Here is a 13,085-nt window from a genome sequence, read left to right as displayed (position 1 = left end):
ACCTGAAGAATTATGTCCCGTTTGGATAATGAATCAATGAATAGCAGCTAAATGCATCATTCCTCACCAATAGTCTCCTCCAGCCATACACTTCTCATAGTTGGGCCCATCCAGTTCTTTGGCGTCAGGAAAGATGGTCTCGTGGTGGATGATGATGGTCTTGATGATCTCGTTGACGTGGGCCTGGCAGGAGACCTGGTCAAGGCTGTCCGGTGTGGGCATGAGCGTGGGGCCGAAGCATATGGCCAGGTTGTACGGGTCCATCATGTTCTCGTCACTGTACTGGGACAGGCTGGAGAGAGGAGGGGGTGGATGGAAGGAGGTAGGAAAGGAGAGATGTAAACAAGGAGACCATGTTAAAGTGTAACTTCTGTATTTTTCAACCTGGACCCTATTTTCTGTGCTTTTCTGTCTAAGTGCCTAATGGAGACAACAGTTTTTTGAACTGGTCCAGCATGGAGGTATAACGCTGCAACCGGCAGCCTAAGCAGCGTCAATGTAGCGGCACTCGTGTTTCCACCATGGATGTATTCCACTATTCCACCGTTGTCTTCCGGCAACACGTCACCTTGCGTGATTTCAGAACAAGACTCTTTACATAAAGTGACGTAAATGACGGTGCCAGCTTGCCCCGATAGCACCATATTGCAGCCTCCGAGCAGCTGCCGTCTACAGCGCTCTCCCTCTATGCTGGACCAATTTCAGAAACTGTTGTTGCTATTAGTCAGTTAGACGCAAAAACATGGGAAAATAGAGGTTGGAAAAATACCAAAATTACCCTTTAAGGCTGACCGATATTGCACTGGCATCAGTATTTCAGATCAAATCATGACTGACAGCAGTGGTTGCTCTTAACTGCTCTGAGGGGGCAACCCTTAAGAAGTTAAATACAAGGTGGATTTACTATCTTGTCTATAAACTTACTGGTTGAGGAAGGCGAAGAGGTAGCGCATGACGATGAGGACTGATCTGGGAATGGTCAGGAGGATCTTACGGATGTACAGCGCTCTCTCATACAGGTTCTCTATTCCTAGAGCAGCAAAAAAAAAAAAGAAAGAATAGAGAGGGTATGATGTTAGTGCAGTAAAATGTTATAATACAAGAAGAAAATTAAATTAATAAAGACTGCTTTGTTTCCGTCCATTCACCTCTGCTGCACCACCTCATCTACCTGATGATGTCCACATATTGATTATCACCACACCACATCCCAGCATAGAAATTTAAGAGCACATTGAAGCTGAGCCAATTACGTATCAGAATTACTGTAAGTCTCTGGAGGACCTGCAAACATGTACTAATGCAGTGATGTGTAAAATGTGTGTGTGTGTAGAGGCCATTGGAAATGTATCAACTCTGTGGCGGTGACCTTCACCTCAGCCTGTGTTACACTGCTGACACCGAAGAGGAAGAGGAAGAGGAAGAGAAGGAAGTCAGCAATCTTCGTTATCGCCTGATGACGAGGACATTAAATAGTTTTTCCTGCTCTAAATGAAAACAGCATCTCTCTAAAACCATTTTGTCCAGTCCTCTTTCACTCTCACTCCTCTTCTTGCAGAAATACAGATATATTACCAACAAAAGAACTTTTTCTCAACACATTAATCGCAGGAACATTATCATAACTTTAAACCAAAACAAAGCATTTAACATGCTAGACTGCCGACCTTTGTGTCTTTCATTACTATCTCATTTGTTCCGCCGTGGCACTTGAAGCAGCCTATTTTATTTGGCTGAGCTGGGGGCTCTGCTGGCTGCTAAAAATAGCCCTGTCACCCTCCAGCCACTTTGTGCCATCTGGGATTTGGGCTTCCGGGATACTTGTGATGTATTTCATTTTTCATGAATTCCTAACTAGGTTTCTGCAAGGCTCCTGAGCACTTCAGAAGCTACTATTTATACATCACCTACAAACACACATGTGAAAACACCCGCACGAAACATCCCTGCTGCAAACTCCCAAATGAAAGATAGCAGTTTGCTGCAGTACGCCCGCTGTGGTGGAAAAAAACACACAGTCAACTGAGAGCAGTTAAATGGAAAAGTGATCTTGTAGCCGGTCTGAGCTGCTCCATATGGAATAAGCAGAGGGTTTTTAATATGGAGGCTGCTGGGCGTTCAGCCCACACTGCAATCACTGGCATGTTGAGCTGGGGAATGTAAACAGGGAATCCCCATCACTCATCCTGCACAAATGTGTAAAAGTACACCCAGGAAACACACACAGACACACTTCGCACACTCACGAGTACACAAAAGCCTGCACGAACATAAAAACACACATACACATGGCACACACACAAAGCTGCACGAGGCATTACAGCACACGTTGTGCCCATGTGACTCTGTGTATGTTCAATTGTTCTTTAACGGAGCCTAAAGCCCCCCTATGTAATGACTTAAAAGATCAGGAAAAAGCCACACAAAGAGCTGACTGATCTGTGCGAACTGACTCACAGCAAAAAGACAATGTGACTTTTCTTATGAGGACCTCGGTGTAGATTCAGCTCTGCAGTCAAACGCCGCTCAGTTACTGCGGACATTTAACATTCCACCGCGATCCTGTAAGCGTGGCCAGCTTTGTGCCACTTACGGACAGATAATATCCTTCTCAGTACTCGACCAAATACCACAGAGTAGTGTCAACACAAAGTGTCAGAGACGAGGAGAAGTCAGAGCCATTCTGCTGACAAAACACTGCAGACGATTAATTATACCGTTTCATCTGAGGACTGTATTTGATGGGGAATACACACTGTGTGAATGATGCTAATGATGCTAACTAATTACTAATATTACTATAGACCTACTTGCCAACCCTCCTGATTTTCCCGGGAGACTATCGTTTTTCATCGCCCTCTCCCAGTTTCTTCCCGGGGTCAAAATTGTCCCGTATTTCTCCCGATTTATGTCAAATTTTCACACTTAACCCATTCCTTGCACTTCTCTGCCCTACTGTTTACACCCAGACGACAATAGAGCTACACCAAATGTCGTTTACCAGCGTAAGAGAGCAGTCTATGCTCGCAATACAGCGCAGTTTGAGCTCACGTTTGAACTGCGCTCGCCGCTGGGTTCAGCGCACATCACAGGGTGCAGCGCCCAAAGTAGGGCTTTGCTCGACGTAACGAAAAGCCGTAGCTACATGAAATAATGGGGGTTCAGAGCGCAGTGGTGCCGTTGTGTCTGAAAGGGCTTTCAGTGAGTGAAATAGTGCTTCAACCACATAATTAAAACTATCCAGGAGAAGCATTAGCAAGCATTCACGATGCTAGAATTATCAGACATTTCAATATGAACAACTAGAGACTGTATATTCCTGCCCATAGCAAACTGTAGTCCTATACTTGTAGGTTTACAGCTTGTAGACAGGAGTTTGTGGGTACTAACTTAAGTTTTATGTTGATTATTAAAAGTGAAATTTTACTTAGTTACAATTTTATAAATGTTTTTTTCAAAGTTTCTAAGACCAGAGTAAGTTAAACATTGTATAAGGGAGTGTGTTTAAAAGACATGGAAAAGTGCATTTTGCATAATAGGTGACCTTTAAAGGACGATAGTTAAAATTGGGCTCCTAAAAACAGTTTAGGGAAATGTATTTTCATATGTGCTGTAAACTATGAGTTAATTTGACACGCGTAAAAAGACGTGAGGATCAAAATTCCATCTGAGTGAGACAGAACAACAGTGTAATAACATGGAGTTGTTATGCCAAGATCGACAACAAAGAGATGCACTCAGAATAAAACGACTGATACTAAGCAGAAATGTGTTCTTACTGATGCATGACAGCAGATCGTTGAACCTCTCTTTGGGGAAAAGAGGGTTCTCCAGGCCACGGAAGTACAGTTTGAGAACGCCAGCCACCGAATTGATGTCATGACCGTTCTCATCGTCCGTCAGGGGGTCGTTTCCTAAGACACAGACAAGTGAGCAGGTCAGCAGGACATCCTTAATTAAAAATGCACATGATTTATGTGACATAACAACTCTAAAAGCCCACTGGCAAAATGTGGTCAATATAATGTGTGATAATTAGTCATCACGCACCTCTTTCGAACGAGTTCTTGATGTCATTGACTTCCAGCTGGGATCCAGATACGCGAAATATTCCTTGATGTTGGAGGCCTGCGCAGAGACAGACGGTAAGGAAGGAGAAACAGAGGGTAAAGGACAGACACACTCCACATGCTCATGAGTCCACTCACAGGAAGAAACTCCCTCACTCAGCAAATAAAGCCTACTTTAGTTGGACCTAAAAGGCACATCCTGTTCGTTAAGCCCCTTCACTTTTCTAATTAAAGATAATTAATGAGTCGGGGAGGCCGCAATCAAGCTTTACTAAAGTGTCTTCCAGCTGGGATTAGGACTTAATAAGGGGAGAGGCCAAGGGTCAGGAGGAAGCATGATTGGTCTGCTTTTTGTCTCTCTTAGAATTGAACGTCATCAGTTGGCTGCTGGATAGAATGTAAACCACAAAATCTCACTACTGTCACATCTTAAAATGTTTACGAGTTTACATTCTTTCAGAGTGTCTTTTTCAATCTGGTTTAAAACCGATATTGTAACTCATCATCGTGCCAGGCTAAGCTGTCTGTCTCACGGTATGTTTGGGAAGCTGGGTGTAAAAAGGCTGCACCGCTGTAAACAGGATGGAATCTGCATTTTCCCATGACTGAACACAGTGAAACCCCAACATGACAAACTATGTACACACCCAAAACAATTAATGCCTGGATGGATATCACTTGAAGTGTCACTTTTCACCAAAGCCAGATAAGACATGGAAATGAAGCAGGTTGCAGTTGGTTTATGAGAAGAATTCATCAACGAAAATAGAAATACAGTCGTCCAGTTATGATTGCATAACTGAAGACAACAACAACCAACTCACCATACAAATTTATGCAGCGAATACAGCTTTCGACCACACGGGGGATAGCTTGTCCAGAGTCCTTTGAAGGCAAAGTAAACAAAAATGTCAGAATCATGTATAATTTGCCGTCAGTGTTACATGTACAAGAGCTAGAGCCTGACAGATACTGGAATTTGGAGAATGCTTTCAATACTAACAATTGAGAATATAAAAATCGAATGCAATATATTGCTTTTTTAAAAAGGGAACTACGCTTATTTTAAAAATTCATACATATTATTCCTATGGTCTAAGACAGTCTAAAAGGATTAGTAAACATGAACAACTCTCTCCCAAATCCAAAAACTAGAGCGCTAAATCTCAAACTTGTGATGTCATAGGGTATAAAGTGTGGAGCTGCTCCATAGACAATGAATGAGGAGAGATGTTTTAGATGACACTGAGAGCACCCAGGGGAATGTTCTGAGTATATGGGAACATTTTCTGTATCGCAACTGACAACACTACAAAAGAATAAAACTAATTTGGGTATAAAAAATAAAGTCAGTGTCCCATTCATTGTCTATGGAGCATCTCTGGACTTACTTATGACATCACAAGTTTGAGACTTACCTCTCTGGTTTCTGGCTTTGAGAGAGAGGAACGCGTGTTCACAAATTCTAAATCTGAAAATCTTTCCCATGGAAATAACGTACTGGAATTCTGAATTTAGGTGGTGTTCCACTTTAAAAACGTATCGGTTGGGCTCTAACAGAAACTGGTTAACGTGATGTTAAAAGTATGTAAACATGCACACCCAGTGTAAGTGAAGTTGGCAGGTTTAGATCCAAAGAGAGGGTTACCTTTTTGAGAGCTTACCGACACAGACTGAGTTGACTTCACCAGCTATTTCTTCATGCCCAGTCTCCCATAATAACTCACTGATCGTGAAATATCAGAAAATATTAGAGCTGTCAATGTTAACTCGATAATAATGTGTTAACGCATATTTGTTTTAACGTCATTAATTTCTTTAACGCAACTGGCGATTTTTAGGTTGTGGTGGGCTCAGTTAGTTTTAAAGCTAGAGTGAAGATCCTGGCATCATATGAAACTATACAACCTCAGGAATCTATTGGTATCAACCGTGTCATACTAGCATGTTGCTAAGGAGGTTAAATAACGCTCCAAATTTAAGCTAAATTTGGCGAGGAAAAACTGGCATGGCCATTTTCAAAGGGGTCCCTTCACCTCTGACCCCAAGATATGTAAATCAAAATGGGTTATCTGGGTATCCACGAGTCTCCCCTTTATAGACATGCTCACTTTATGATAATCACATACAGTTTGGGGCAAGTCATAGTCAAGTCAGCACACTGACACACTGACAGCTGTTGTTGCCTGTTGGGCTGCAGTTTGCCATGTTTGAGCATATTTTTCTGGTTTTCTGGTTTCTGGACATCATTTTGTCATAGTTTTGTGTTGTTAATTGATTTTCATGTTAATAAGAGTGTTAAATACTTTTGACCAGATAAATAATTTGTGATTAATTTGCAACAATCATGGGATTAAATATTTGAATTGATTGACAGCCATAGAAAAGATACCAAAAAATCATTACCCTACAATAACAAGCATGTACGAATCTCTTGTCCAACACATTTCAATTGGCCTCCAGTGTTGCTAAATATACTTTATATCTTGTTTTGCTCGCAATCAAGTGCACCCTGTGTTTAAATTAAGGAGCGCTTATCTAAAGAGCCACACACTCAGTATGGGAGCTCGGGGCAGGAGTGGCGGAGATGAGAGGAGCAGCGCTGTCTCCTTCAGAGAAAACACATTCCTCTCACGCACTTAAAACGTGGACGGCACTCTTGTTCTGCCTCGGTGCCAGCTGCTCCCGCGGCTCAGTGCTGGACAGGGACTCAGTACATGCTTTTAATGATACAGTGGATCTGTTTACAGTCCCCAGGGGTACACGCACGGCCCAAAACACAGCGACCATGCCAAAAATCGACTATCTATCGTTGGAGTGGAGCCGTGAGGTTTGAGGCACAGGTCTGGTGCAGCAGGATTATGTAATACTATCTCTTTGGATATGTGAGACTGGGGATGACTGCTTTATATCACATAAATTCAATAGCAATTTTCAAAGTTGGAAGTGGTTCATGCCGGGAAATACAATTGAAACTAAAGATACAATTTGCTGCAACGTCTGTGTTTAAGAGGGAAACCTTCAACTCAGTCTGTCTCAGTCGACTCACAGAAGTCAGGCAACGAATACAAGATATAGACAAACACGATATGTGGTGAAAATGTTGTTAGGGGCAGGACAGATGAAGGAAATGAGCGCAGGCAAGCAGCATGGGCCCCCCAAGATGCTTCAAGGTGTCTACCTGATGTCGAGCATGTGAGTTCCGTCGTCCGCGGCTACAGAGACGTGTCGCAGAGAAACAGAAAGAGAGAGAGAGAAAAGCAAGACCCAGATTAGGAACCACAGCAGCTGCCCACCAAAGCTTTTACTAAGAGTGCACCCTCATTCCACTCTGTGCTGGAATCAAACCCAAAAGGAAACAATGGGAAGTGGACCGGACCAGGCGGGACCGGACACGGCCACCAGTGGAGAGGCCGGAGGAGGGAGGCAGCAGCATACCTTATCAGTCTGGCATCCGCTCCCTGACTGCCATTTATCCTGCTGCTTTCACTGGCCTCTGCTCTCGCTCTGGAGGAGGAGGAGGAGAGGATATCTCTGCCAGAGCGGCTCAGTGATGCCAGGTCAGCAGTGAGTCAGGGGAGCTGACGGAGACAAACATTTATCCCTCCGACTGCCGCTCCTCTCCTCCTGCGGCCCTCCAAATCTATCAGAGCCACCCTTACATCTCACACCGCCAGAGCTCACTGAGTCATGAGGAAGGTTTCCACAATCCATGTTGTTTGTTGGTAAAAGATAAATCAAAGCTAAAGTGCTTTGGGGGAACCCACCAAAATGGCCAGAGAGCCAGAGCAAGACAGGAAATAGATAGGAGGAGGAGCGATGTCAGGCGGGCAGACTAGTGATCAGTACCTTGATAAATGACTCCAAATTGCCATTAAATAACCTAACATTAAAAACAGAGCGGGGTCTAGCCCGCCGGGTGCCGCCGAGGGTTCTGAATGCCCCGTTGGGATGTCTAGAATACAAAGAATACATTAGAATAAGCAAACAATGCAGAGCGGTTTATCTATTCTCCAATAACCTTGATGTCCTTCAAAAACTTGAACTGAACTTGAGGCTGACTAATCTTTAAAACCCTTCCGACTCAAGATGATGGACGGGTGAATGAGGGTATTTTCAGACTGTGCTGAAAACCCTGTGATTGAACTTTTTCTTTTATAATCCTGTCTTTTCTTTCTCCACACGATATCACAAGACAGTGAAATATCAGCCCCGCTGGGAGCATCGTATGTGTCAGCATCTACCTCATGACACAGACCCTGAGGGGGATTGCCTCTTTTAGTTGGTGTGTGTGATGCAATTTGGCTTCTTGTGACCTGTAGGACTGAGATTAAAAGAGTCCGGGGTATGTTCCCTTCTGTTGCTCAATCATAGTGACAGAATTATTCTGCTGGAAAAGCCTGAAGGTGTTTTAAATATCTGATCATCACAAAAGATAAATCTTTGCAATATGAATACAACTGTGTCATTAGGCATACCAACACCCAGGTACTTACTTTACTGCCATTTTACTTTACAAATACTGGTGTTAATCTCTACTCAAGAGAAGGGCTGCAATATCAATTATTTCCATCATCGATTAAATCTGTCAATCATTTTCTTGATAGATTTATTTGTCTATATAATGTTGGAAAATAGTGAAAAACAGACAAACAGAAGTTTTCACAGAGCTCAAGGTGACATCTCTGTATGTCTTGTTTTGTCTGACCAACAGTCCAAAACTAAAAGATATTCAGTTTACAAGAATATAAAACAAAGAAAAGCAACAAATCGTCACAATGGAGAAGAAGATGGAGATCTTTTTTAGTATTTTTGCTTGAAAAATTACCTAAATGATGAATTCAACTATCTAAATAGTTGCTGACTGACCATTCACTATATGCTCCATGGCTGTTTAGTTTACACTCCTCATGAAGAACTGAAAATATGGTGTTACATTTTTGTTAATAAAAATCAAATGTGAGTGAAATATGCAGCGCAATATGATGTTTTTAAAAATGCAAAAGTTAGATTCAACCGACCCATCTGTTCCTATTCACTCTTTTCTTTTCTGAAGAAAAACATCTCTTTTCCTCCTTTCTTAGGATAAAAATCCTCTACTTTAGCAACTCTTATTCTCTTTACAGGCCTGACATATCGTACGTTTGGGAATGCGAAGCACCAGGTGGGGCTTAAAAAACTTGGAGGCCGACACATCTGCCCAGTGCTTTCCGGGTTTTAGTTTCTGAGTCTAACTACGAACTCCTCTGATTTCACGGTCACATGAGAATTTCCTGAGGCGTGATGAGCTGCATCACGAATGTCTCTGTCGCTGTTGAAAGGAAAGTGCACTGGATGTGTGTCTTGAATATGCACAGGTCCTGAAGCATGTGTGTGTACTTTACCTTGTGGTCATGTAGTCAGCTCGGTGGCCTGCGGGTGAAGAGAGAAAAGAGAAGAGATGTGAGGGGAAGTTAGATGTGTGGACATGCCAGGACCTGTCTCTGAGGTCCCTGCGGTGCATTTTGCATACGGCCGGTGAAGCATTTGAAGCCTGCCATCTGTCCGCAACCGCTGGCCTCTTGAGCAGCGCAGTCAAAACCCATACACACACCTACGCACACACACACAGACTTAAACTGGCAACACTTTAGCTACATTACAATTAGAGTAAAAACAAACATTCACAAGGCACACAGTTTACAGATGACGTAGGCACGCAGACACACCAATCATTACAGAAATATACACCGAGCTACAAGTTTGGACAGGCGAAGTAAGATTAAGCGCAAAATAGCGTCCAAATGGTTTTGGAGGAGTTTCGTCTGTGTGGCCATCTGTTCCCGTGAACAGGATCTGACCCGTCTGTGTGTCTGAGTGACTCATACTGTACTCCAGCTCATTGACAACACTATGATTAAGGAGCGTGTGGGAGAAGCAGGAAGATTTTCTCGTCCTCGTTAGCACAGCGGCCCCATTACTCATTAAGTGGACAATTTGAGGGAGACCACCAGGACTGCTGGTTAGAACAATGACTGACTGACGCTCTCTGGGTTGACGGCAGATTAGACGAGGCCTCGAGGAGATCCCTCCCATGTAAGACCAAGGAGAGACCGCTGTAATGACCGCCACCCCTCTAATGCACGGCAGTCCATTAAGTTGGGAGCAAATCAATCACTAAGACGGATAATACCAGTTCACAACCTCCCTCAGCTCTGGCTCGCCTGGCTAAAACCCAGATTACCATCTAGGAGCTTTGAGTAGTGGAAAAAGCAGGCAAACAGTGGGGAAATTTGCCACGAAAAAGGCTGAAATTTGCCTTTGCACACCAAGTCCATATTGTTGCCACGTTTAAAAAATAAATACGACCTCACGTTGTGTCAATCACGTTTAAACACCAACTCCGAAACTTTTGTCTGTCATTAAAGTTTTCGGAACAGGTTTGATTTTCTGCGTTTTTTCCGCATCCGTTGAAAGGCAACAGAGGGTTGTTTGACCTTTCAGAGCCACCGGCTGTGCAAACGTCATCATCCAAAATGGCATCTGATAAACTGATTCACTTCATCTCCCAGCACAAAGCACTTTATGATAAAGAAATTAAAGAATAAAGAGATGCGGAATTTAAAGGTAGATTGTGACGATTGACAGCTTGGAATTGGGGATGATCGCAAAACAAAGGATGTACTGTAGGAAAAATTAGACAGTAGTGATTGTGCTCTGGGCAGCTTAACGATAGCTTCTTGCTATTGTCATTCATTCATTAGCCCCTTTTGGGACTAGCGCTATCCCGTTGCACCGACGTAATTAACTTAGTTTTGTCTTTTTTTTTGCAACAAATAGAACAATAAAACGCATCAAAGTCAGTGGGCAAGGTTTCTGTGTGAAAGGGTTTTTTACGGGATGACTAGGGCTGTCGAAAGGAGCCAGTTGAGGTGGTTCGGGCATCTAGCACGGATGCCTCCTGGGCGCCTCCCTTGGGAGGTGTTCCAGGCACGACCAGCTGGGAGGAGACCACGGGGAAGACCCAGGACTAGGTGGAGAGATTATATCTCTACTCTGGCCTGGGAACGCCTCGGGATCCCCCAGTCAGAGCTGGTTAATGTGGCCCGGGAAAGGGAAGTTTGGGGTCCCCTGCTGGAGCTGTTGCCCCCGCGACCCGATCCCGGATAAGCGGTTGAAGATGGATGGATGGACTAGGGCTGTTTATACATTATTATTACATATTTATTTAAAAACGAAGCATTCGGATACTGGTTTGGATGTTGAATACCATGGCAACCGTCAAAAGTTCGAAGCATTTGGGTCAGCCCTAGGGATGACGGATTAAAAAAAATGCATACGAAAAATACAGACTTGGTATGCAAAGAGCTTTAAACTGCAGAAAATAAAAAAGAAGGAAATCAATAACTAATTATTAGTTAAGTTGGCTGTTTGGACACACATTAGGGCGACGCACAAACTAAAGTGGAAGTGGATTTGACCTTGAGAGGTTCAGTACCGTGGGAGCTATAAGAGTAAAAGAGTATTAAAAGTAAAGGGATCGTGACCGTACCTTCACCAAGTGTCCTCTTCAGCAAGTCATGTTTGGCCTGCAGTTTGGAGATGAGATTACTGCCCTCCAGAAACTCCCGGAATTTCTGTGGAGAATTGAGAGTAATTACACGGCGGCCCTGAGTGCCAGCCAGAGCAGCCGCTCTTAAGACAGCAATCTACGATAAGAAAGCCAAGGGCAAAGGACACGCTGGGAGTCTTTTTAAAGCCTTTATCAGAGCATGTCCATCTCCAGACTGGAACACGATAGCAGTTAGCCTTACAACATGGGAATATTTTGGGAGAGCTACCCCTCCGCTAGTTGATCACAGATTTCTAAAAGAGCTTGTTGCATGAGATTCAGTCCAACATCATTTACATGCACAGATTAAGCTTTTTAAAGTCCAGATAAAAAGTTCATATTCTCAGATTCATTTGACACAATTTTGGATCAGATATTAAATCTATGATCAGACAAGAGAAATCATGCATTTTCACTTTTTAAAACATCTAAGTATAGAAAGCTAACCAAGGCTTCAGAGAGAGTCTATAAGAGAGATTTACTTATATTTTCATACAGAAGTAAAAAGACATCTCTGAAGTCTTTTCCCTTTGTATTTGCTCTCTCGTATCCACCAGTGTCCTCTTCTCTTAAACCACACACTCACCATGAAGTAGAACTGCTCTGTCTCCTGCTGGTTGGCCCTCCTCTTGGCGATGCTGGGCTTGCTGAGGTAAGTCTCCGACACAGTGGACTTGACCGACTCAGTGGATCGGCTGTGGTGGAAGCACTCGGACACGTCGTAGTCTTCGATGGTCACCATGTCCTGGATGGTGGTCAGGGTGGCCTCCGACGTCTTTTTGATCTGGAGACACAAGGGATGGAGGGGGAAGATGAAGAAGCGTTAAAGAACTGCAAAAACCAGCCAGCTTAAAAGCTAGATGTCATCTCTTCACCATCACGATGTTACCATCACAGCATACCTAGCGGCTTGTATCATCACACTCCCTAAAAACCTCTCTTGCTATCTCAAGACACTCTGAAAAATTCAGGTGTTTTCTGACAAGACGCAAGTTTTAAAAAAATCCTCCCGCCCCTGAACATGACTCCAAGCCAAAGCAATCAATTTGCATGCACTCAGAGGGGCCAGAGGTGGACAGCGTCTGCTGGAGATGGTGCATTCAGTCGCAGGCTTTTCCATAACCGCCTCTATCCTGTCAACAGGAGTGCTTCTGCCGGAGCTTGTAAACGTCACGACTTTGCCGAGCGTGCCCCACCACTTACTGCGAAAAATGTTCGGGCGGTGCAAGTGCTGCCATGAATGTGTGTACAGTATATGATGACATAAGATGACGGAGCATGTGGCAGACAAACGGGAGGGCAAATGAGCTTGTAATAGCTCCATTAAAGTTAAAGAGACCTGAGCATCGATTCTGCAGACTATGAATAAAGAATTAGCTGTACACAGTGATGGTACAATGGAGTATTAGGCCCCCTGTTAGGTA

At 43.6% G+C, this 13,085-nt stretch overlaps 1 protein-coding gene across 6 annotated transcripts in view; it reads right to left on the bottom strand.

Annotated features, from left to right (window-relative positions):
- Positions 1–13,085, bottom strand: part of srgap1a (SLIT-ROBO Rho GTPase activating protein 1a) — a 102,833-nt gene that overhangs the window by 21,091 nt on the left and 68,657 nt on the right. For 4 of the 6 annotated variants that reach the window (XM_074631789.1, XM_074631792.1, XM_074631793.1 and 1 more), the window contains exons 9-17: positions 12,248–12,445; positions 11,602–11,686; positions 9,455–9,482; positions 7,920–8,025; positions 4,895–4,955; positions 4,051–4,128; positions 3,780–3,914; positions 925–1,030; positions 68–292 (exon numbers count right to left, since the gene is read on the bottom strand). In XM_074631789.1, the coding sequence (XP_074487890.1) occupies positions 68–292; positions 925–1,030; positions 3,780–3,914; positions 4,051–4,128; positions 4,895–4,955; positions 7,920–8,025; positions 9,455–9,482; positions 11,602–11,686; positions 12,248–12,445 (1,022 nt within the window). Of the gene's footprint in view, positions 1–67; positions 293–924; positions 1,031–3,779; positions 3,915–4,050; positions 4,129–4,894; positions 4,956–7,251; positions 7,286–7,919; positions 8,026–9,454; positions 9,483–11,601; positions 11,687–12,247; positions 12,446–13,085 lie in introns of all 6 variants that reach the window. The other 2 variants (XM_074631791.1, XM_074631790.1) reach the window with 1 other exon arrangement.

The sequence above is a fragment of the Sebastes fasciatus genome, chromosome 4, assembly GCF_043250625.1.
Source record: "Sebastes fasciatus isolate fSebFas1 chromosome 4, fSebFas1.pri, whole genome shotgun sequence".
NCBI lineage: Eukaryota > Metazoa > Chordata > Actinopteri > Perciformes > Sebastidae > Sebastes > Sebastes fasciatus.
Note: the sequence above shows the minus strand (reverse complement) of the source record. Positions and strands in the feature narration are given on the sequence as shown.